Consider the following 24,654-nt stretch of genomic DNA (forward strand, 5'->3'; position numbering starts at 1 on the left):
AACAGTTTTTACATGCAATTAGGTCACATTTGTAAGTCAGCACACAGCAGAAATTGAGTTACTTTGTTTAAAATAAAAACATGTATTTCTATCACCTTAGGAGTTGTTCCTCTTCTGGCACAGGGACCCTCTGATCCTCCCACCTCCTTTTATCAGCATCTTCAAAAGAAGAAGGGAGTTATAATTGCTTTCTCCCCTCACCTCAGAAAAAAAGGGAAAGGCTGCTGTTCTTCTCTATTGGCATCTTGAGAAGAAACACGCTTTGAGCGATCATTTATTTACAGAACAAAAATAACATCTAGATTTCAGAGGGCAGAGCAGTTCAGAAGAACCAGGCTCTCTCCTCCCTCCCCCGCCATCAGCTTTTGCTGATTACCACCTACCGTCTGCACAACCTACTGTTCTGCCTCTTTCCCCGTTACAGGGGCACACGCAGGCTTCTCCCTTTCTCTTTCGAGCACGGCAACGAGTGCTGCAGCGCTGTAACTCTCTCAAACCTACTGCTGACATTTCTGTGCCGCAAGCCAGCATCTGAGCAAGCTCCAAGCTGAAAAGGCCAAGTCAAGGCAAAGAGTGGGATATATCTTTAAAGCAGAAGAATAACGCTAAAGAATTTGCAGTTCTCCCAGATCCACTTTCCCCACAACTGCCTTCTTGATAAAGAATAAGCCTCCGAGATTAGAAAAAAATTCACTTTTTACACATTGCAAACACCCAGCCCTTTACCCATCATGTTTTGCTTTTGCTACAGATATCTAGGTATCGTTCCTATGGAGGACCAGGGAGCAGAAAAATGGGAAGAAACCAGTAGTTCCACACGACCGATTTCTTCCAGCTTTTTGATTTTTACCCGATTCTTTGGTTCCTGATTAGGCAGGGTCCTCTATGAGTCCTCCCACTGAAAGCATCATTCTCCCAAAGCACGTTCGTCGATACCTGAACCCATCACTTTCAGATGGGGGGAATGCTGAATTTTCTGTTGTGTAAAGTCATTCATTTCTACAAACCCTGATGAATCAGTGTTTTCAGAGCCTTTATCAAAGGTGGCTGAAATGAGCCCCAAAAAATCCGTAAGCTCTTAGCAGGGACTGACTGGTAGGACTAACTAATAGGCCTGGTTCCATTAAGCGACTAGGCTGAAAATCTGACAGCAATCTGCAAAATCTCCACTATTCACTGCCGAGCACTGGAAAAGGAACCTAAGGGACCATGTTACATCTTACCTCACATACATCAACACTCCAAAATGCAAGTTTTGCAGGAAAAGCCATATAACATGGTCTCTGAAAGTAAAGAGCCAGACAGTTAAAGCTACAAAGATTATATCACAGCCTACTACAATCTGTTGCTTTGATAAGCAAGTTTCTAATAAATGTATTTATAAAAATACATTTATATAGTTCAACTGATGAGTGAGTCACTCTTCAGTGTGTAGATGACCGAACAGAAATTGTACCTAATTCCCCCTGAACAAAAAGAACCAGTGTGCACCCAGGTAGATTAGGTATCAGAGAGCAGACTGTCTCCGAGAAAGCCACCCTGAGTTCATACAGATATTTCTTTCTGTAAGAGACCCCATACAATCCAGCATGCACCACGACAGCATTTGAAATCACTCTGATTTTGAAGCTATTTGTTAAAGAGAAGAACTGAGCTAATTTTTAAAATATTTTGAACACTGCCACATGAAACACCAAAGACGCATACGAAAATGAAATGGCTAATCTACCTTGTTTCTAATATACTCGGCTATTTCAAAACTATAAATGAAGACAACCATTACAAAAAAGCCATTTATTAGCTATATGTACATATATAAATATACATGCAAAATGATTTTATACACATTTACACAGGTTCAATTATTAATACAGTGCAAAAATGTCTAAAAAGGTACCAGCCCACCTTCTACAAACTTAACATGTCTTTGGGAGAAAGGAAAAAAAAAAAAACACAACCCCGAAACCCACAGAAAATGATCAGCTTCATAAAGTGACTAAGCACTGCAAATCTTTAAATTACTGAAGTTTATTCTTCGCCAATTTTCTTGTGCTGAGCTGCTGGGTGAGGAAAAGAGTTTCCAAAGGACTTATCTTGAAAACCGACAGAATTAAGGAGATGCAATTCAAACTACATTAAACAGTTTAAAGTCGAATAAAGAGGGATGGATTCCTGTTTGGGGATTTGATTCAATACAGGCATAATTCCACGTTATGAGTCAGATTTCACGTACTCAAACTGCAAGTCATTCTCTTTTATTAAATCTTAAAGCACTGAGATCAATGTAAACTATTCTATTCCTCTCGCTGTTTCTCCAGGAGAAAAAGTCTATCTGTATAAATACCATACAGATATAGGAGCCGTTCTAAATACTAACATTAAAAATAAAAATAGGTCAAACTATGCATGCTCTGCCTCATCCCTGAATCACAATCCAAGCCTACAAAGTGTGCAGATACTAATGCACATATATTAATCCATGCAGATTCCTTAGTATGGTTTACACGTTACAGGGGAAAAAAAAGGTTGCAAAGGGATTAAGACTAACTGCAAACCAGAGCTTTGTTCATTTAGTAGAAAAGATCTAGTTGCGTCCTCCATCTAATCCACAAAGCAAAAAAAATTTCACACGAAGGCGGAACTGAACCAACTGGTTTTGTTTGATTTTACTAAAACATTTTCAGGGAAAAAAAAAATAAACAAAAGCTGAATTTAATCTTTACCCACTCTAATGACGTTAATTACAGAAGCTATCTAAACACCTTGTTCTACCACTCTTATTGTAGAGCTGTTGCTAACATCACCTGGCATGGGGATGTATTTGTTTTATGATAAAGCAAACAGTCAGATGCTCGGGAAGCATCAGGAACATTGCCGTTTCTTCCAATCCGCTCAATACAAGGACGAGGAATAAAAAGCAGATAATGGTTCACTGGCCCCATGCCCCAGTTGTAAATGCTCAGCGTGCCTTAAGCTATAGCGGGCTAGCTTTATCCAAGCCTATGGAGAAACAGTAAAGCTCTTTTGGACTCTTTAGCTTGATGGAGGCTAAAAGGGTAGGAGCTGGGAGTTTGGTCATATCACCAAGTAAAACCGGGACTGAACAGCATGGAAACTGAAAGCTTGTCAGTACTAAAACCCCGACATCTGTGGGGTCATCTGGGTGTCTCAAGGACAATGGTTGAATTCTGGCTTCATTTCTCCACTTACGCTCTGGCAGAAAACTGGGGTAATGACAGACAAACAATTTTAATCCACTCCCTTATAACAGAATAGTATTCCCTTATAGCGCACAGCTCTAGCTGTTTTCTTAACTGGCTGGCTAAAATATTCCTCCATCATTCCTACTAGAGTATTCCTCACAGTTTAAAGGATTTCATTATGTTATTGTTACAGTAAATGGGCTAACATGGGATGGAAGAGAAATACCTACATTTTCCTACTGGAAAAAGCTCTGGCACCAAGTCTCTCGATGTCCTAGAACTGTTCAGGTTGTAAAGGGCTGCCTATCGATGCCGTTGTTGCAGTCAGCTGCATCACAGAAGTGCTTCCGAGGTACAGCACCACAGGTTTCTGGTCTAGTAGTACACTGATACTCATGTTTGCATCATGAGATTTCAGGAAAATTCACTGAGATGCAAGAAAGTAATTTTGTTAAGCGTTTCTGCAAACTCAGGAAGACAACTCTGCATCACGTTAATCTCTTTGCAACCACTAGAGGTAGAGACTATGTGAGAGGAAAATAAATCTTTGGTGAGAGATGTCTGGTGGAAGAAATGGGGCGACCAGAAAAGAGTTTCCTAAGAAAAAATAAAAGAAAATCTAGGACCATACTTCCACAATAACACACCTACAGTTCTCTACATCTTCTCAGTTTGAGTCTCTACAACCCTTCAAGGACAGCTGCATCAAAATGCTATGCATTTTTTTAAACAGACAGCCTAAATTATTCATGTATGTTCTAAAATGCCCATATGCACCTCAATACATTACAGACAAGAATACCTAGTGCAGCAGAGGCTAAGAATTTCAGCTCTTAAGTACTATATTCAAAAGTGCACGCTCATAAATTCATCTTAGTGTAAGAACTCAACACCGTTAACTAAAGGCGTTTTATATAATAAAGAGAACCTGCTCTTGCTTTCCATTACTGGAAATGGCTTTCTACTCACCAGCTATACATTTTTTAAAAAAGGTGAAGGAGTCAGTGGCCTGTCATAAGTAGGCTTGGAAGACTTATTATCCATACAGATCAAGCAAACATGGATTTACCCTTATACTAAGAGTGACCTTAACCAAGGAAATAAAGGCCACTTGAGCTGAAAGATCACTTATATTCACTTGGTTTATTTTATGCTGCCCCAAGCATATTTGCAATTAACCAATGAGCACATACTTAACTACGATGCGCTGTTTAGCCAGGAGATATTTATAGCCTTTATGGTTTTTAAAGAGCCACAGCCTTTTCCTTTCCTTCAAAACCTAGAAAAATTACCCTGAAGCTCATCCTAACAATTTTTCCCACTGATATTGAACTCATCTAATTATGGCAAACAACTCCTTTACTTACATTTACCAAGAATCTTAATGCTTAAAAAATTCTATAGACAAAAATGTTACCCACCACTTTATCTCCATTTTACTATACAATTTTAATATTTTCGAAAGCATCGGCAGGGCAGGACATTGACCTGCCAAACCGTTACAAAGCCAGTAAGACAAATGGCAAAATGCTGTCTATATGGTATTAGTCAAGGAGTAAAAGCCTGCTTATGGTAAGGAGAACCTCCATCTGTTGATGACACCTGACAAGATCTACCATGCACAATTACCACATGCCATGTTAAATACAGCTACAGTCCTCACTGTATGTTTGACATGATCACTGTATCCTACTTTATTTCAAGTTGCTTTGAAATATCCTCCTTGCAATAACCTTGTCACAAATCTTTAAAAATACTCCAAGCTATTTTTGGCCAGTTTAATACAAAAAAAGTCGTAAAAATAGAGTAGCAAACCCCAAGTCTTTTTCATACTCCGCAGTCAGGCTGTTTCTCCATAAGTTGCCTTGTCAGTATCTGATAAGAAGAAAGAGATGCCACTCCTATGTGAAAGGCTATTTGCCAGAGGTTCCGTAATCCGTACAAGTAAATGTTGCATAAACAAACAGAGAAAAAGAGTACAAACGTCTTCATCTTCCTTGCCGAGCTGTAGAAGAGGTACAAGTAACACTACAAAAGGACCAGAGAGACAGTGTTAGCATTAAACTATGTACATATAGACAAGAGACATAGCCGGGAACTGCTGGCACATCCATGCCGCTTGGATGTGCCTGCCATTGCAGTGATCCCTGAGCAGCTCAAAGCTTCCCTTCAACTCCTATGTTGAAAGGTCCTCCAAGAATTGCCAGAGTGGTGGCCTCAACCCACTCCTTACTGGGTAAGCACAGATACCAAAAGAAGGCTGTCAGCACAACTGGCGTCCCTCCTGCCTGTCTCAGCCTGGATTAAAAGGAGTCCGAAAGCTGAGCCAGCTTTCAAAAATCACCTATGATTTCTGCAAGACAAAGGCTCAGAAGCAGGAAAACAGCAAACCCAAATCTGCTTCTGCCGTATTTGTTCTTGGGATAAGTAAAGGACTTCATTCTCTAGACTTGACTTGGTAGAAAGACCATCGTTTCTGTTAAGAGGTTTAGCTCGGGTTTTGGGCTCTTGCTTCTTTTTAAATTCAAGAACAGGTGGAACCCTTTCGCTAAGCATGTGTGAAGAGCAACAACCCTTACAGGAGAAAACTAAAAACTCACCAAGTGCTGGCAGAAGAGTTACTTTTTTAACTCAGGCAGTAACAGATCATGCTTTCTCACTTAAGGTCACAGTTTCCAACTGTGCTGATGACACAAGTAGAGATCAGCATGTAGAAAGCACTTCACATTTGAGCTCAATTTATGCACAAGCATTTTGTGAAGATGACTGCTATAGATCAAAAGGATAAGAGAGAACTCTTCTTTATTTAGCTTCTCTAGCTTCAGGTACTAACTGGAAAAAAGCAGGACAGAGCCTTTCTTTGTGAAGAATGACTTGCATCAAGTATTTAGATCCCAATTAATATCTCCATCTTAAAGCTCTGCTGTGAGCAGAAGTGTAAGAAGGCTGAAAGACACTAAACTGTATCTATTATGATACAATAAATAGCCTCTCTGCAAGTTTTAAATACCACAGATAAATAGAAGTCTTCAGATAGTGGTCCCCAAACCATTAGCCAAATGCAACAGTCCTAAGCAATGCATACACTGTAGGCATTATGTTATTCCTTCCGTCAACTAGTAACCCAACTACAGCAGCTTCCTGTGATGACACGCTAAAAATTGAAGATTTTGCGAACAACATATTGCCCTCAAGTTAAAGGTTGTGGACCACTGTTTTAGGCATTTAAGGAACCTTTCAAAAAGAACCCATTTGGAGCATATAATATTTTCCTCATTCAAACTCTTCTGCATAAGGAGGCCAGAGAAAATAATCCATTGGGGAAAAAAAATAAAAATCTAAGGAAGTCAGGAACCACATTTGTCTCAAGAATTAAAAGCAATTTTTAATGTAAATTAGAACATTTTCAATAATGTTGCTATCCTATATTTGCTTAGTCTTTCAAGGTGGTTATGCTACAAAAGCCCATCACTAAGTCTGCCACTGTCAGAAAGACATCGTGTCTATCCCTTTGGGAAACAAACCATCTTTGGGCTAGCACTTATTTATCACACTCAGCCCCATTTGGCATGTCCAAACATGAAAGCACTGAAAAAGCTTGCAACTGCAATTTGCCGAGGGTCAAATTGTGCCTTTAACTGTATTTGTGTCACTCCACTGGAACACCTCAGTGGAATCACCTAGATAGGATACTAAAAACCAAACTGTTCCTCTGCTTAGCTGAAAATTATTGTCTTATATGTTATAATATAAAAGTAATCAGAAAGCATTTTATTTACAGTTAACATACCTGAAAAACACAGGCTAGAAAAGGTAGAAAAAAAGCTATCACATTTCCAATTCCTTCATGGTCCTCCTGTTTGGATTAAAAGAAGTGACAAACAACTACGTCAGCTGCCGTTTTTAGCAAGTACTGCTTGATATTTTAGAACACTATATTTCATCAAGTACCTCTCATCCTAGTTTATGTTGATTGACTGTAACAGTGTTAAACAGCAAGATCAATATCATTGAACAAGATACCAAGAATTGAGGCTTATGTGACAATTCCTGCTAAATAAAACTGTCGCTACCGTACAATCCGGACACTTTTCTTTTTTTTTCCTTTTAAAAAAGTTGTTTACAGTTTCACACTTGTTTAAAAAAATTTACACAAAAGCATCTATAACAAAATATAAGAATGGAAAAAAAAAAATCTAGTCAGCCTGGCATGACTAAAATATTTCTCCAAATCTTAATCTCCCTAGAAAAGAATAAAATGCAATGTGCTGTGATTATCAACGAATCTAGCAGGTGAGCAATCAATTGTACATTCCCCGAACAAACAAAACACTTCTTGTTGAAAGATGCATGCTCTAAGACGCAGCACAGCCACCCTTAATCCGGTTACCCAAACAACTCTCTCCCTTTGACTCATTTACAGGTTTCAATTCAATCAGGGTTACCTGAAATGAATACTCTGCTAGGTGAACTCCTCGGATGAGATTCAAAGCTCCACACATGATGTTCAGAACAAGCGACAGAATCCCCAGGGGAGTCACACGCTGCATTCTGTAGGTAGGGACTTAAAAAAAAAAAAAAAAAAGACATTAGTGAAAGTTTGCACTATTCCTTTGAACCTTTTAACATAAAACAACTCAAATTAGCTTATGCGGGTTTTAAACATTTTCAAAACCTTTCATGTTTGCTCCAGAGAAGACCAATTATGAATAGAAAAACCTTTTTTTTGTTACATTACACTGTTCAGTTCTTCAGACATCTAGAAATCAGCAAGAGCTCTGGAGTACTTTTTAAACAGATTAAGCAATAGAATTTGTTCTTGACCTATTTGGCATTAATGTCTTCTTTTATGGTGCACGTAGATATTTTTCAACTGTTTATTACAGCAGATTAGCATACTTAACACTTCACAGGTCAGTAGAAAAGCTAGAGGCTTTAAGCACCCAAGGGCCTGGGAAAGAGCTTAGATTTCTGACACCCATAAAAGCAAGACAGCGATTCATCTCTTCCTCAATTGGTAATTATGTATTTCTTCCCACTGACAGTTTGAGGGTTCAGCCTGGTATACAGCAATTTAGTTTCACCTGCACAGTTTCCATACAGCATTCGGTGCCCTAATCAAGCAGTTGCCAGAATACAACTGTAGGAGCCAAGGACTTTGATGCTCTGCAGCTAGAATAGTTGATGTAGGAGTTGTCAGGATGATACGACCCAGTCATGGCAGGGAAATGTCTGTCACAGAACTGCTGCTCTTACCTCTGGGCCTCTCAGACTGACAAAACATGGTCAAAACTGGGGCCTAGGAATTAAACCGGATGCTACGGTTTTTCACCTTTGAGCCACATTTTACTGTGCATTACAATTGCCTTTCTCCCAACCTGCCCATGTTTCACAGGTAGTGAATGATCTGTCTCCTTCCTTTCTCACCTTCTCCACTACTACTACTTAACACCCACACTCCCAAATACCGTTTCTTCAGGATGATCTAATTGATACATACCTAATTAAGGTCAAAGCAATTATTATAAACGTGTATTTAACTTCGGAATCTGCCGCTTCTAATTCAGGGTTTTGGTTGTCCAAAAGCTCACCTATTTTTTTTCCCTAGCTATACTAGCTAGCCCAACAATAGATACCACACCTAGATACTCACCTACATTTCATCCCTGCCCTTGAATCACCACAAGTAGAACATTGTCAGCACAACTGTAAGAAGGGTAATTTGCAGCTCAGATACCAAATCCAGATCCTCTCCTGCACCAACATCCATAAGACACAGGAGAGAACGAATGAGCCCTCAAGAAGTCTCCCTAGCTCTCAGGATCTTCTGCCTCCTGTCCAGACGTAGCCAGCTCCTGACTACTGTAGATAAACTGAGCAACACAGCAGACATCATCTCTGGCTTCATTTCAGTGACAGATGAAACACCGTAACAGCTTAAATATTGCAGTACTGCATGTTTTAAGATAGGAAAACACTTGTGTCTTCTCCTTCAAGAGAGATTTTGATAGATGGATGTAAAAAAGTTTGGTGCCAAATTAATATAGGGATATATCTATTATAAGTGTCTATGCAATTAATTTGTCTGGCATGCATTCATACATCCATAATTTCATCTCCAAAGCAGCTGCAAAAGGAACTATATTAATTCCATTTGATATACGTCACATTATGGAGCATTACTGTATATTACTGACATACACTTGTTCATGTAAAAAAATGGTGCAAGTAACCCTATCATTCAGAGGCAATTTTGCTTTTTTGCTGTGCAGTGAAATTTAAGGTCCAAACAGCGCACTGAACAGGAGCTGTACCAGCATGTTTGTTCATTCACTGACCTGAGTATTGTTTCCTATTATTTTTGATAAATTAAATAACATTGCAGCTATGTATCTCTCTCTCATGAAAATTTCCTAATAAAGACTACTGTTTCTTCTTCCTCAGTTTCTAAGTTTACTTCAGAGGCACACAGTGTCTCTCAAACAAAGAAAAATTATGGAGCACACGTGTCATTTGTTGTATAGGATCTTGCAAGCTATACATGTCAAGAGTTCCCAGTCCCCAGGGAAGAACAATGCAAGTCTCAATATATTGCTTCTGCAGCATGCAATATTATGTAAAAGTTACATTTTTTTTTTGTCCAGTAGGATAAAAAGAATTGCTATCACAGATGCAGGGGAGATTACAATATCCAGTTGCTCAGGGTTCAGGTTCTGTGAAAACTGATCTTTAAATTATCTGCTGTGGAGCTTTATTTCTGCTATATCATTCTGAGGTTATTTCACAAACTGAAATTGCACAGAACAAGTGAGATGGCTACTGCTAGGGAAAAATTATTACACTTCCTTGTGTGAATTCAATCATATTTTTACAAACAGAATTTCATACTAGAATTGCTTATTACATTAAATAAGGGAAGAAGAGAGTACAAGCACTCTTAGTCCAAGATAGCGCAATTTTGCACAAGTACAATTAAATGCCAATTGAGTTTCAAACTGATTTGACTCTTCAAGTAGAAAAGTTGTGCACTTCAGAGTACAGGAACCATACAGGTGATGTTCTGGGGACTGTGGATTATCTAGCACCCAGGAAAAATGCATCTGCAGGTTTGAACACGTACAGACCAATTCTGTGAAAACACCCTCACACAATGAAGAAATTGAAACTTCTGCCTATAAAAGATTTTCTGAGCAGAGGCCTCTGGCTATTTAACCAGAGACTGACACGAATGCCTGTACCACGCTCCATTCTGTCTCTTCAAGGCATAGCACAACAAGGGTTTGACAATGAGTCACATACTCAAAGCTCCACATAAAGACAGCATCAGGAGTGAAAAATTAAATCAGACTCAAACATTTTAAAATAAAATACAAGCACACAAAAGACAGATGTGAGACATCTTCAAAAAACACCTTAAAAAGGACCCTGTGAAGGACTCTCTGTGTGCCTACAAAAGACTAAGAACATTCATCAAGGGGAGCACAATGCTGCATAATTTAACAGCATGCTTACTCGACGAATAGCACAAGTTGTTCTTCTACTTCATACAGCCAGTTCTGATGCGAAAACCCTCCCTCTTCACAGAAAGCTACTTACACTTCTCATTTCTTCTGTATACACACCCCACTGTCCTCCGGAGCTTTATCAGCTGTGCCCATATCGAGACACAAGGTGAGGCTTTTGCAACAACAGCCGAGGTTGTGTAGATATTGATCAAGGATACAATGTTAGCATCATTCTAGCAAGAATTGGGCTGGGTTTAGTTAACACAGGAAGGAACAAACAGAAGAAAGACTGAAAAAATAAAAAAAGCAAAAAAAAAAAAAGCACTTGTTGCCATATATACTAACAAGCACAAAACTGCCCTGACTTTTCAGTCTCCTTTCACACTAAAATGAAGAGCCAGGGGATGTGATCACACAGCTCAAAAGAAGACAGGAACCAGCTACAACCACGTAAGGAGACTGATGATCAATGATTGATCTATATTCAGATCAATCAATGGATTGATCTATATTCACTATAGAATGTAGATGCAATTAAATTCTGCCCTCCTGCAACCATAACACTTTAACGTATGCTCAAGAAGTCTGCTGTATAGCAGAACCATAATATAAATAACATTAATATGGGAACAAATACTACCCACATAGCTAAACTTAGAGTAGCAAAGTGGGATTCAGCTGGTAGGTAATGATGAGAGGAGAGAGACATAAGCCAGGGAAGCTGACTCCAGCTGAGGGAAACAGATGATCATAAACATGATCCTTAAAATAAAGGCAGAGCAATCTGCAAGAGTATTTGGGTTAGACCAGAGAGAACAGCCAGAAATACAAAGCCAGATGGAAAGTAAAAGAAAGCAATTAAGAATATGGGGGAACTGAAAATGTATTTCTGATCTGTGGACACAGACTAGTTTGCAAATGTTCACTGGCACTGAAACTGTTCACACTCGTGCAAAGAATTTCTAAGCCCTGTCAAATCATGAAAACATTTAACCTTCAAGCACAGTTCTGAGGAGCACTCACAAATCTGACGGGCAAATAAAATGTTTTCAATTCTATTTTTCCTTCCTCCTGGCCACTGCCCCTCTATATTTTAACTTGAAATACCTATGTCAAATTAGATTCCAGCTCATCCATCAGAAACAATAAGACTGAGCAACTGGAACTTAATTTTATCAGTGTTTCATAAGCCAAGAACAACAAAAAAAGAGGAAATACAAGCTCATGGCGCTCCAGCTGCATTTAAACCACCATGCTAATAGGATTAAAATAGGGACATGGTTTAGTGGTGGACTTGGCAGTGTTAGGTTTACGGTTGGACTCGATCTTAAAGGTCTTTTCCAACCTAAATGATTCTATGATTTCATTTTGTAGAGGAAGTAGGCAGGACTTTGACTATGCAACTGCAACACAAATAAGATACCCATTTTACAATAAATAAGTAGAGGTTAGTACTTCTAAAAGCAGGTAAAATGTCAATATTTGTTACAAAAAGGTCCCTTGTCAAGCCTCTATGTGTTCTTTATACAGATATACGTATCCTCTTTCAGAATTTTAGTCAAATGCATTAAATTTTAAAGAATAAGGTAAAAGGAGAAAGCAAAGAGGGGAGAACAACCCAAGATAGACAGTCTGGGAATAAGAGTTTTACCCTCAGCTCATAGTCTTCTCATCTTTTCTTTCCTCAAGGCTGAAGCAAGTCATTCAGACTGTAATTATGTATCTTCTATTAGAGTTTGCAACAAGCAATTAATTAGTTGAGCTTCTTTTGTCACAGAAAATTTAACAAACAACTACTTTAAAAGCAGGAGAATTTAACATGGAAAATGCCAAGTCCAGTTACAACCAATTGTCCATACAAAGAAGCTGATCTAAGGCTGGGAAAAAAGACACTACCGCGAGTCCTTAAAGGCTCTGATGCCTACCTGCTATAATGTAAAGACCATATGTTGTTTACTGTGATAGAAAGGCAGTCTTTTTTTCTTGGGTTTCATACACGATACATATATTTCTCAGTACAAAAGGAACCACTGCCGTTACATGTTTTTCTGTCGTTTGCAAAGTTAGGTTCAGGAAGTCTGCTGTCACCTGTGTGTAGTAGTAACTTACCAACCTCCACATGAACGCCTGCATGCCCGCCATTTGTCATCCCATTCATCAGCTCTGTATCCTCTAGTTTCAGCTGAACCGGGGGCCGGAACTTCAGCTCCTCCTCAACCTTCTCCCAGCTGGCCTTCATTTGAGAGCCACTCGCACAGTTAAAATGGCATTTCACTTTCTGAATAATGTTATCTGAAACAATATAAAAACATGCTTCAATTAGCTCCGCAAAAGTTAAGTGCCTTGGGTAATTATTAATCAAATCATGGCATTCTTTTTTGATTGTTTTTCATTTCTTCCTTCATACTAGTTTCAGGTATAAAATTCCACCGCTGGTTAGGGAAATAAAATACCTAGGGATAGGTATTTTTGATTGCACCCACTCCCTTCTGGATCCTTTAAATCTCAACATCCTGCCTACCAGTGGACTGAAAACAAGCTTTCATATTCCAGGGTAGATGGAACACATACCTTAAACTACCCGTGAACTACCATGAGAAGCAATTCCACACTGTGTTTTAACAACATCAATGATTAGTTTTTTTCCAGCACAGAGGTAAATTAACTCAACATATATCTGAGTCATGAAGCAACTCTGACTGGCAGAGGCAATTCCACAGTGATTCCACCAACGTCCAAGCCACAGATCTACGTACAGATCACCCTGCTTCATCTCTCACACTTTAAATTTACCATTTGCAAGTAAATCCCTTTCCACAAATGTGGCTGCTGGTTTGACAGTACTTGCACTGAGACTAAGTAGAGAATTTGTCCGAGTATGAATTGCTCACACCTCCAGAGCTGAAGTACCTCACCATGGATACTGCTACTTCCTATTTAATTGTGCAAAGATATTGGCAAATTCAAGCTGTTTCAAATGCTATGGGAAATAAAATGCAGAAACATTTATTTTGCTAAGATATCCTACAAGTAAAATCCATATCCTTAAGATATTGTTATGCTGAAAGACTTGCATAGGTTGACCACAGCTACTACTGGATATGATACATATGCAATAGCTTAAGCATGAGTTTTGAGACCACACAGGAGGACTTTTATGTTGTGCTAGAATACACAGTGCCATAAGCATTCCTTAGTGAAAAATCCGGTATTTTACCTTAAGTCAGCCTGCTATCATTACCTCTAACTACCAGGCAAAAGGCTAAGATCTTAGGCATCCAGTGCATCTTAGATCCAAACACAGGAAAGAAGGAGAAGGGGGGGGGGGAAATCACACAGCAACATTAGGTAGACTCAGTAACAAAATACAGTATAAAAGTAAAAATTAAAAAAAAAATTACTTCATGCCTGGAATGTGCCCTGCAGGGAATCCACCCAAAATACAAGATGGCTGTATAATATGCTTTCCTTGAGGATTTCTCAATCTTTTAAGCATGAGCTTAACACTATTACCGAAATCCGGATAGAAGTGTGCTAACCCACTGCAATATCTTACCCTTTCCCAGAAGAGTTTCTCACTGTAAGGGAATTGTGTTTTTCAAAGGTGTGAGGTTCAGCAGAGCAGCTGCTACTTGGCAAGAAAACCATTTATATCAGGTTAAAAAAGAAACGCTAGGCATGATTATGAAGTATTATATGAATCTAAGTCATGCCAGAAGTAAAGCTGCCCATAACAATCTATTCTGTTTCCCTTTTTTCCTGTACCCATCTGTCTCCACTTGTCAGGTTTTTTTTTAATTAAGTTAGAAAGTGTTTGAGATGTGGATTTCTTTTTCTTCTGTGCTTGTTTATTAATCACCACAGCATTTTGTTCATCTGTTACAGGGGCTCTCAGGAACTGCAAAACCAATAATCTAATAGTTTAATGCAGTTACAAGATCTCCTCCTACACATGCATGCAAAAACACACACACAGATACATTTTTATGATCAGGCTTTGGCCAGGAGACATTGTTTAACATCATAAAAGTAGCAGACAAAGAATTCTTACTATTAGAGAACAAAGTTACAAACCAAATTCAAGAAAAGCATATGGTCTGGAAGCTAAACTGATGCTTGTTGTATCATAAGAAGCAGCAAATTCCCACTGAAGCTCTTCCAGGAAGCAAAACGCCATGATGGTTGAGTAACTGCTGGAACAGATTGCCATGCAGGCAATATCCCCAGAAGAAAGGAAACTGAAATAGAAAAAAAATGTAACATCAACATAAAAAGGTAAGAGAGTCATGCTGAACATGAGAAGTAAACTGTGCTTTCTGTCAAACCAAAATGTACAGATTGCACTGAAAGAGCAGACTGCAAAAAATATATTGTTCGCACTGCTGTAACAGTCCTGCAGCCCCTGTAGATCTAACACTTATTCTTAACTCATTCAGTATGCCTTGGCATACTAAAGATCACAATACAGATTTTATTAAATTGCTACATCAGTAAAAATTGAGGACATTATTTTCCCAGGCTGGCTTTAAATCATGCTAATAAGAGATGGCCAGAAAACATCACCGGTAAGAAGATTTTGAAAGAAAACACAGTGGCTTTCCACAAACAAAAGTAAAAACAATCAAGCTTGTTCAACAGGAAGCAAGCAGATGTATTCCTTGCTCCTCCTCTGAATATGGCAACTTTGTATTAACAGCAAGAGATATTTGTTAACTTGCATATACCAAGATATTCAAACACTGTTACTGCTAAGTCATCTGTAACAAATAAAGATGAGTTTGTATCAGAAACAGCACAATAAAAATTCTACTCCAAAAGGGGTCCCTCTAACACTAAAGCCATATTTATGCAGCACTTTCCACTTACAGATGGCCCAAAACCTTCTAGGAAACTTAACAGAGGATTCATCTGACCAAAATGTAGGCATGCACTTAAGGATGAGAGAAATCACTCTCGTCCAGGCTTCATTAAATAAGATAGGAGTCAGGGCACCTAGTTCAGATGTCAGCACTCATAATGTAGATAGCTATACTTCCACAATCCCCACCATAATTACGAATTTGTAATTATCTCTGAAAGACAACTGAGGAAATCGTCCCTGATAGGTTAGCTATTTGCTAGCAATATTTCAGTATAAAACCAACAGTTTGAAGCTGAACAATTACTCTCTCTCTGTATTTTCTCTCTTTTCTACTACTTATATATTTCATCCTTCTCATACAGAAATACTTGTGGTTTCTATTTTATCACATTTTTATTTATTCATTGTACTATGTACTTGGGATTTACGGGTTTGATTAGCTCCGTTACAGCCTAGTTACAATGGGTACGTTCCCTAAACTCCTTTTGTCCCCAGCTCACAGCTGAGGATCAACACCATGCCTGCATAAAACTACTTTTCCCAGTTGTCAATAATTTATAGCCTTTTTGCCACCATCTGTTTGTGCTCTTCTCATTTCAGAGCCAGATGTATAGCTACTTCTGTAGGGACTACAGAAGATTAAAAGCAGGAGAACATGTTAGCATTAAAGGGCATAAGTTCACTTTGAGGGAAAAGGAATTAAAATGCTAATCTCTGCTTTTCCAATTGAGTCAGTGTAAGTTCATGTATCTTCTTTCTCCAGTCACTCCCCCCAAAAGGGATACTTAGTTTTAGCTCAGGGTCACTTTAAGTTTTCTTACGTTTGCTAACCAGAAATGCAATGACAAGCTAAAACTGATTTTTAGAACTAAACTAAAATCAATAGTAAATGAAAATTCTCGTCTCTGAACGAGACCTTAATTTCTTAAAATAAAGACAGGCAGATCCTTCTTCAATAAAGAAAAGCAAAGACTTATAATTTCTCCATACTGGCTATTGTCAGTATGCTTCAGGCCTCCTCAAGACACACCCATCAGCCAGAGCTTCTGGAGACTTGAACCCTGCTGGTATTCAGAAAACAGAGTGGGCAGTACGTAGGAGGAAGTCAGGGCAGTTCTGTGCAAGCCAGAATCAGAACTGTAGAAGCCTGAGAGAAGGCACCAGCAAGACCTGACTGTCCCTGAAGAAAAGGGTTTGGGGTTTAGACTAAACTAAGTAATTGCTAGGCACTAGGATGCTGTCTTAGAAGGTATTTGTAGAAGTCCAAGATACTCCAATTGCTAATAGTAACAAGTATTGCCCATCGAGCAGAAAGCATTTGCTACAAAAAATGACAACTAAAATAGGCAATTCTTAACATATGCTTACTAAACTGAGTAGGAGCTGTGTGGCTGTGGTGCTGAGAAATAAGGTTTCAAAATACTGCTTGGAGGTTACAATCTATACATGCATGGTGGGATTTCAGATTGAAGTTAGGCACTATAGAATACACCTAAGCCTTAAAGTTCAACTAATCCCCAGGACAACCATTTCAAAAATTAAAGTCAAAAAACCAAACAAACAAAAGCAGGGACTTACTGTATGCTAAGGTCACGTCCTTTTGCCGTGCCTCGACTTGGATACTGTGCCAGAATTGAGGATAACGCCTTTAATCTCTTTCTGCATTCCAGAAAGTCCTGGTTGAAATGAAAATCTGTGGAGGCTGAGAGGGGAAGTCCATCCCTCACCCGCACCACACAGGCAAAGAAGATCATGGACATTCTCCACTGGAGTACTCATGAGGACAACCTGAAAACGAAATATTAAATTAGGTTAATGGATGTGATATTAGTTATTTACAATCCAATACACTAGCCAGAGATACATCAAGGTAAGAGTTTATTCACCACAGCTACTGAACAGTACCTCTTGTAACACTGCTGCATTGAAAGGCAATCAAACTGTTCTCAAAGGTCACGGCTGTGCCCATTTTTTGCCTCTCAGACAAAAAGGTGAGGCAAGGGATTTGACAGGGGAATTACCTACCTGAAAAATATCGCTATTTTCCCTCTTTCTGCTTTACCTCAAGCATCAGAAATGCTGAGTAAAGTTCTTAAAGGTATTTATGGAAACTGGCTAACTCCCACTGACATGCTACATCTTCACCTGTGTTGCGAACAGTTGCATTAGTGTCGCAGTTATCTGATTTTCTAGTATAACACACAAATACAAAAATAAATTTTAGGCTACAGCCTGTCAGGATCTTTTTACAGAATCAACTAGGACTAAATATAGAATAAAAGTTGCCCTCTCTTGACTTCTTACTCTTTAACAGGTCACAATCTCCCATGAAAAGTTATTACTGGGATTTACCTGGTACATTCAGAACACACAAGAGATCTGTCCTTCAGACATATCATGAGTATTCAGTGCAAGATGTTAGAAGACTAACGCAGCAGCTCACATAATCTCTGAAAGATAACCATAATGAACATTTTAGAAAACTAATACCTATATGTATACACATATTTACAATGTAGAATCTCTCATGCAGTGTGTAAATCCAACCTAGAAAGTATTTTGCCTAAAGGAAAACAAACAACTTTTTTTTTTATCCAATATATCAATTCTGAGATGCATTCAAAGACACTATGAAATGATATACAAAACATTTCTGATGCCCCAATCACTGTTTTTAAGTTATCCTAGCTTCCTGTAAAAGACCAGCTCTAAATCAGCAGACTTTAAGTGATTATCACAAACAAGTCAAGGGGGGGGGGAAAAAAAAAAAAAGAAAAGGCAGGCATTTACTCTGCTTCAGGCAAACTACATAAAGGAAGCATTAGGGGGGAAAAAAAGAAAAAAAAAAATCACACTGTGAACTCAAACTTTTGATAGAGGGAATGACTGCTTTAAACAAAGCCCTGTATCAAACAATTCATTACGATGCTCAAAGTTTCTTTGAACCATGTGTCTCATCATCAAGTGTTTCTCCTGTCTAAGAAGGTAAGAGAGCAAAGCCTCTTCTAGTTTGGGCATTCATAAACTCTCTTGCCTGTAGAGCTGCTCTAATGTCTAATAAGAGTTGAGTTCTTACCACAAGCAGCACTAAGACAATCTCGTTTCTGCTCCACAGGAATCATTTCCACATAACTTGTAGGAACTATCCCTCTGTCAAAGGTGGCTGCAATTTGCCAGCATGTTAAAGCAACCAACAATTGTCAGAGGAATTGACAGAAACCATAATTGCACATAACTTGTTTCCTTAGAAAAGGAAATTAAAACTACAGAAGATTACACATCACTTGAAAAGTGTTATTTTGAACTTTTAAAATGGAGATTAAAAGAGAATTAGATGTTAATTTTTTTTCCACTATCCCTCTCAGTTCTTCTCCAGTAGTCATTTGAGCTGTAAAATCAAACTAAGCTCACTAACTTCACTTCAGCATGCATCAAAAAGACTTTCAACAATAATCAAGATTATTACATGTGTCGTGGTTTAACCCCAGCCAGCAACTAAGCACCACGCAGCCGCTTCCCCCCCCCTCCCAGTGGGTGAGGAGAGGAAAGCAAAGGAAAAAAAAGTAAAACTCGTGGGTTGAGATAAGAACAGTTTAATAACTAAAGTAAAATATAATACTAACAATAGTAATAATGAAATATAATAATAATAGTGATGAAAAGGAATGCAACAAAAGAAGGGGGGGGAAGAAAAAAAACCAGTGATGCACAATGTGATTGCTCACCACCCGCTGACTGATGCTCAGTTAGTTCCCGAACCGCGATCTGCGCCTCCCGGCCAGCTCCCCCCTGTTTATATACTGGGCATGACGTTCCATGGTATGGAATACCTCTTTGGCTAGTTCAGGTCAGCTGCCCTGGCTCTGCTCCCTCCCAGCTCCTTGCCCACCTGCTTGCTGGCAGAGCACGGGAAACTGAAAAGTCCTTGGCTTAAGATAAGCGCTACTTAGCAACAGCTAAAACATCAGAGTGTTATCAACATCATTCTCACACTAAATCCAAAACACAGCACTGTACCAGCTACTAAAAAGAAAGTTAACTCTGTCCCAGCCGAAACCAGGACAACATGTCAACTTGAAACATCACATCAATCTTCAATGTGTTGTGCTAGTAGCCCTGAAAGAAACAGTGCAGAAAGCTGCTTAAACTTTAACATAAAAGTGAAATGAAAACAAAAAAGAAAATTGCCAACTCAAAAATACTAACTTTAACACAGTCAACTTTTAAGTACAGTTGCTCAGAACAGCACAGTTTTACGGTCAATGGTTGGTAATGCTGATGAATGAAGTATAACTCCAAAATATCCCACTTGACAAACACCGCAGAGGCAATATGTTGAACACTCTCATTTACCTTTCAGAAACAGCCAGAAGATGACCAGGAAAATGGAAAGGCACCAAACTTAGAAACCAAAGACATTTTCTAAAACGTATCCAGTCTATGAAGTTATTCAACTCACTATGCCACTAACAGCAAGAGTTTAAGACTAAAAAAAAATATACATATATATTCATCACTAGGATAACATCACCTATAGTTAACGAACAGCACATATAAAGGTATACAACTTTCCAAGACATGCAAACCTTCACGCTTCAGGGCATAAGGCTTTCACTAAATAGCAGCTGCCCATCAGAGGGATTCACTGTTCTCCTGTGAAAGATCTGGTATCAGTCACCATCAGGCAGACTTCCAAATTAAATGCCAGACTTCACTGGAGAAATGAGTCAACGCTCCTTCCTCGGAGAATACACCTGCTGTAACAAACTATCAGACTATCACTGCTGCATTCATCCAAAAGGCTTGATTTTTTTTTTTTTTTTTTTAAATCAGCCTGCCTGTGAATTTTTAGTTTTGCTGCCTAGAGGAAGTGAGGCTTACACAACCAAGCTGTAAGTGCAAGTGGGATAGATAACTTACGTGCCTTTTGGTTTTGTGAAAACAGGTGAATGTGTATAAAAGAAAGGTACTCTCCCCAACAGAGAGAAAGGCTGATGCAGGGACCCAAACCTTAACAGAGAGCAGGTGGCACAACCTCAGGGCAAAACAACTGGAAATGTGTTCACTGGTTCTGATTCTTACAGAGCTCCCATTTACACGGTCTGAAGGAATGTTTGCATAGGTAAGACCCTACTCTCCAACAGAGGAAAAAGGTGTGAGATTTGAGAACAGTATTTGTAAAGGCTTCTGAGGAGTTAAAAAAAAAATATGCAGGTTTTTCATAATTCAGGAGTTTATTTGAAATGTAGCACAAGCTTAGCTAAAGAGGCGAGAGCCAACATCACCTCGCAGAAGAGGGCAAAGCCTAAAAATAAATTCATGCAACTGGTTCACCTGTCTTCTATGTAACTCTTATCACCAATCACCCATCACTCAGACTCATCTAGCCTTCTCCTTTCCTTTTCCACATTCCCCCAGCCCACCTACGCCGGCACCGCACCTCAATGAGGCTTTGGGTCTTCTTTTTCCTTTTTCACAAGCCTCTTGTTACTTGCACACCAGAAGGTATTTTGTGCCAGTGGCAAATAACAGTTACTAATGTCACTTCCCTTCAAAGTTGAATTACTTGCAAGCCAATTTTGCCACGTCACCTGTAAGTGAACACATATTATCATAACTTACTGATCAAGGTGTGCATGTAACCAAGCGAATCTATGATCTTACTATTTCAGGTTAACCTACCCTTTCCTCCTCCAGTCTCCTTCTACTTGCATATGATTAGCAGCCCGAAGTATCTGCAAGTGACTTTACGTGGCAGGCCTTTGAACTCAGGTCCCGAACTTTGACAATGTACTTGTGTCTTTTGATTAAGTAGATATCAAATCTTGCTGTATTCAGAATTAATAACATCATGTCAGGCCAGCTATTTCCCTGGCACAAAGGTAAAACCTTGAGAAATATTTCAAGCAATTCTTTCAGAAGAACAAGTTATAATTTATGACTGAAGTAAACAAAGCTTGTTTTTTCGTTATTTGAAGCACCTGTACATCTAACAACACTTCAGAAAAAAAACTGTTTCGTGTAAGACTCACATAAACAGTACATATTTACCAGTCTTATAACAAACAAGACTCTTCAGGGTATTCCCACAGTAGGCATCTAAGAAGTTATCCGAAGTGCAGTTCCTCCATCCCTCGCTTCCTAAATAGCAGACAACTCTCTCCACTGACTACGTAGGCATTATTAAGGCAGCCTTAATCAGACCTCTTGCACTTTACTACACTGTTATGCAAGCTCCTCCATATAAGAAGATTAGACCCAATTCACAAGTGCCACACCTCTGAATGCTAGACAAACTCCTACTTTATTGTCTGTACTTAGAAAACAATCTACTCAAAAGGCTATGAAAGCAAATGCAAACCAGTACGTCGTTCATGAGGGGAATTATTTAAAAAATACTGTTCTTCTAGAAATCATTTTATCTAACCATCAAAAGTAGAAAGTTTCCTTCTAAGAATGGCATAATGCTAACAAGGAATGTCTTGTTACCAGGATCTCTCTCAAGCATTTGTCTTCTCTCCCTGTTCAGGTCATGTTTCCCTTCTTTCTAGAGGTGGCACATGGGACAGTTTCAAACCCAACAACATCCAACTATTTTGTCAAGTTCTGATCTTTCTACTGAAGGAAGAGCAGAAAGCTTTAGTGAATGTTACCATAGTCCTGGAGGCTCCTGAAGCAGTCTGTGAAGTTTTTTGGACATGCAATAGCTTGATACAAGATCATAACTATTGCACCTAATGCATCTTTCCTCAGGCGAGTAAGCTTCAGAGGGAGTCACAGACTGCTACAGGTGAGACGCCAGAATACGGAAGAGATTCAGGTTGACTCAATCAAACACAAAACATTTAACAGAGCTCCAGCTCAAGTGCTGGTTTCAGTCTCAACCACCAAGAAGAGAAAAGGAACTGAGACATGGCTCATGAGGGAGAGTTACTACTTCTCTGCAGGACCACAAGGTAGATTTTATCCTCTTCTCACATATATAAAAAAGCAAATCTGAAATGCTGTTAAACTTCTCATCTTCTAAGATTGCTGTAATGGTATCCGTCTGCTTCTTCCCAACTGCTCTCCCTCAATGCTCACAGCAGTGCTGACCAAGCTACAGATATCACAGACCTACAGCGCAACAAAAGCCATTCTCCAGATTTAGCAGTGAATAAAAACAATTTGAAAGCATGATGCTATCTCAAGTTTTAAAACAAGATCTGTGGATATCAAGAGCCTACAGGCTCCTATACACACCTACAGGCTTTATTCTTATCCCCAAAGGGAAGCATGTAGAAAACCCTTACCATCACAAATCTCCTGTCTACACATCCTCCTATGAATTACCAGAAATAACACGTGTTACACAAAACTCAAACCCCAACATTCAGCTCCCCCATCAACCACACTGCCTCAACAGGCAGCCCTCCTAACCCTTGCCCAAACCACACCGTAACAACTCTGTAAGGCTCTGAAGCTCTCCCCCTACATTAATCTCTCAAAAACATCAGCTACCTTATCTGCTCCCAAATACGCACCCACCCTCACCACCTGTACCCTGAAGCCTCCTAAAGCCCACCAGCTCATCTCCATACCTTCACCAGCCCACATAACTAAGGACCCTTCCCGTATCCATCCTGTTCCACTCACCACATCATACATACCTAAACTCTATTCACCCCTCTTCTCCCCCACATTAAGAGTCCCAAAACCCCCAAAAGCACCCCTTTCCCACACTCTTCAATAAACCCAGACACCTTGAAAGCCATCCCCCTCATCAGGGCACTCTTTCATACTGACAAGTCTCCCTGTACACCCCTCAAGCACCCAGACATCCCCAAATCTTACTCCCATCCCACAGGTCCCAAACCCTCACGTTATCCCAGATCACCTTAAGACATCCCCAGCCCAACCCAAGCCCTCCTCAGAGTCCCAAGTCCTCCTCCCCCTACACCCCTCAAGCACTCCAAGGAACCCCCAAATCCTACATCCATACAACAGGATCCCTGCCCCAACACACACATCACCTCTGCTCACCCCCACGCCATCCCCGCATTCCCCAAGACTCCTCTCATCGCCTCCCCACACCGCCCTCAAGCACTCCAAACCCTACTTCCCTGCCAGAGGACCCCACACCCCCACATTACCCCTGCCCATCCCAGGCCCCCCCGGCTCACTCCCTCTGGGCCCATCCCTCCCTCCCCCTACACTCCCTCAAGCACCACACACACACACCCCCGCAGCGGCGCGGCTCAGCCCCGCCCCACCACCCCTCGTCCCGGGGACCCAGAAGGGGATGGAGGAGGAGGAGGAGGAGGAGGAGGAGGAGGAGGAGAGGGCCCCCGGGACCCCTCCACCGCTCACCTACCCCCGCCCCTCGCCGCGGCCCCGGGCCTCTCCCACCGCGCAGCTACGGCGGCGGCGGCAGCGGCGGCGGCGGCACCACACACCCCACCCCGCCCCCTTCCGCCCACAGAGACGGCGGGTAGAGTGTCCGCGGCGCGGGGCATGCCGGGACCGGGGAGGCCGGGGATGGACGGTTCAAAGTCCGTACGGGAGCCCCGGCCCCGTTACACGGCCCCGTTACACACCCCCGGGCGAGGGGCACGGCACGGCACGGCACGGCACGGCACGGCACGGCACGGGGGTGGTGGGGCCCCGGGGGACGCCGCGGTCAGGCCCCGGAGGCAGCGGTGGGCCGGGCTTGGGCCTTGGCTGGTGGTGGTAGCTAGAGCCAGGCCGCGGGCTGTGGTGGTTGCCTGGGGGCTCCCTCAGCGCCGGGCCGGGGTCGCGGCCCTCGGCGCCTCCGCAGCCCCCACAGAGCGCCCGCAGCGGGTCCTCACACACGGTCAGGGCCGTACGTGGGCCCGAAGAAGAATCCCAGCTGCGTTGGCAGCATCAGGGCGTGGGCTGCGGGTGCCATCATCTTGGCGGGAGCACTCATCCAGCCGAGGCTGTGGGAGCCACACCGGAGCCCATGCAGCAGCCGAGGGAGAGGGGGAAACGGTGAGATTTTCACAGTGACACAATGCACGTAGGCTTGGACACCAAGTTGAACATGAAGCAGTCTTACCAGGCTCTTCTGGAAGCTGTTGGTTGA

The 24,654-nt window shown here is 40.8% G+C and overlaps 1 protein-coding gene across 1 annotated transcript; it reads right to left on the reverse strand.

Moving 5' to 3' along the window:
• Window positions 1–1,779: 1,779 nt before the first annotated feature.
• Window positions 1,780–17,991, reverse strand: SEC22C (SEC22 homolog C, vesicle trafficking protein). Its single transcript, XM_050891203.1, has 7 exons — window positions 17,922–17,991; window positions 17,148–17,357; window positions 14,783–14,946; window positions 12,818–13,000; window positions 7,649–7,767; window positions 6,994–7,059; window positions 1,780–5,231 (listed from the first exon to the last, which is right to left on the reverse strand). The coding sequence occupies exons 2-7, from the start codon at window positions 17,327–17,329 to the stop codon at window positions 5,031–5,033; spliced, it is 915 nt and encodes a 304-aa protein (XP_050747160.1). The 5' UTR covers window positions 17,330–17,357; window positions 17,922–17,991; the 3' UTR covers window positions 1,780–5,030.
• Window positions 17,992–24,654: the final 6,663 nt, after the last annotated feature.

This window comes from Gymnogyps californianus, chromosome 2 (genome assembly GCF_018139145.2).
Source record: "Gymnogyps californianus isolate 813 chromosome 2, ASM1813914v2, whole genome shotgun sequence".
NCBI classification, from domain to species: Eukaryota; Metazoa; Chordata; class Aves; order Accipitriformes; family Cathartidae; genus Gymnogyps; species Gymnogyps californianus.

Bases quoted from the DNA above. Each gene is read 5' to 3' on its own strand.
- SEC22C (XM_050891203.1), bottom strand. From the start codon at position 17,329: ATGTCCATGATCTTCTTTGCCTGTGTGGTGCGGGTGAGGGATGGACTT. The intron at 7,768-12,817 runs GTAAGTTACTAC...TTTTTTTTTAAG, and splicing joins AGGCGTTCATGTGGAGGTTG to TCCCTACCTACAGAATGCAG. The intron at 5,232-6,993 runs GTATGTTAACTG...GTCCTTTTGTAG, and splicing joins TTCTAGCCTGTGTTTTTCAG to TGTTACTTGTACCTCTTCTA.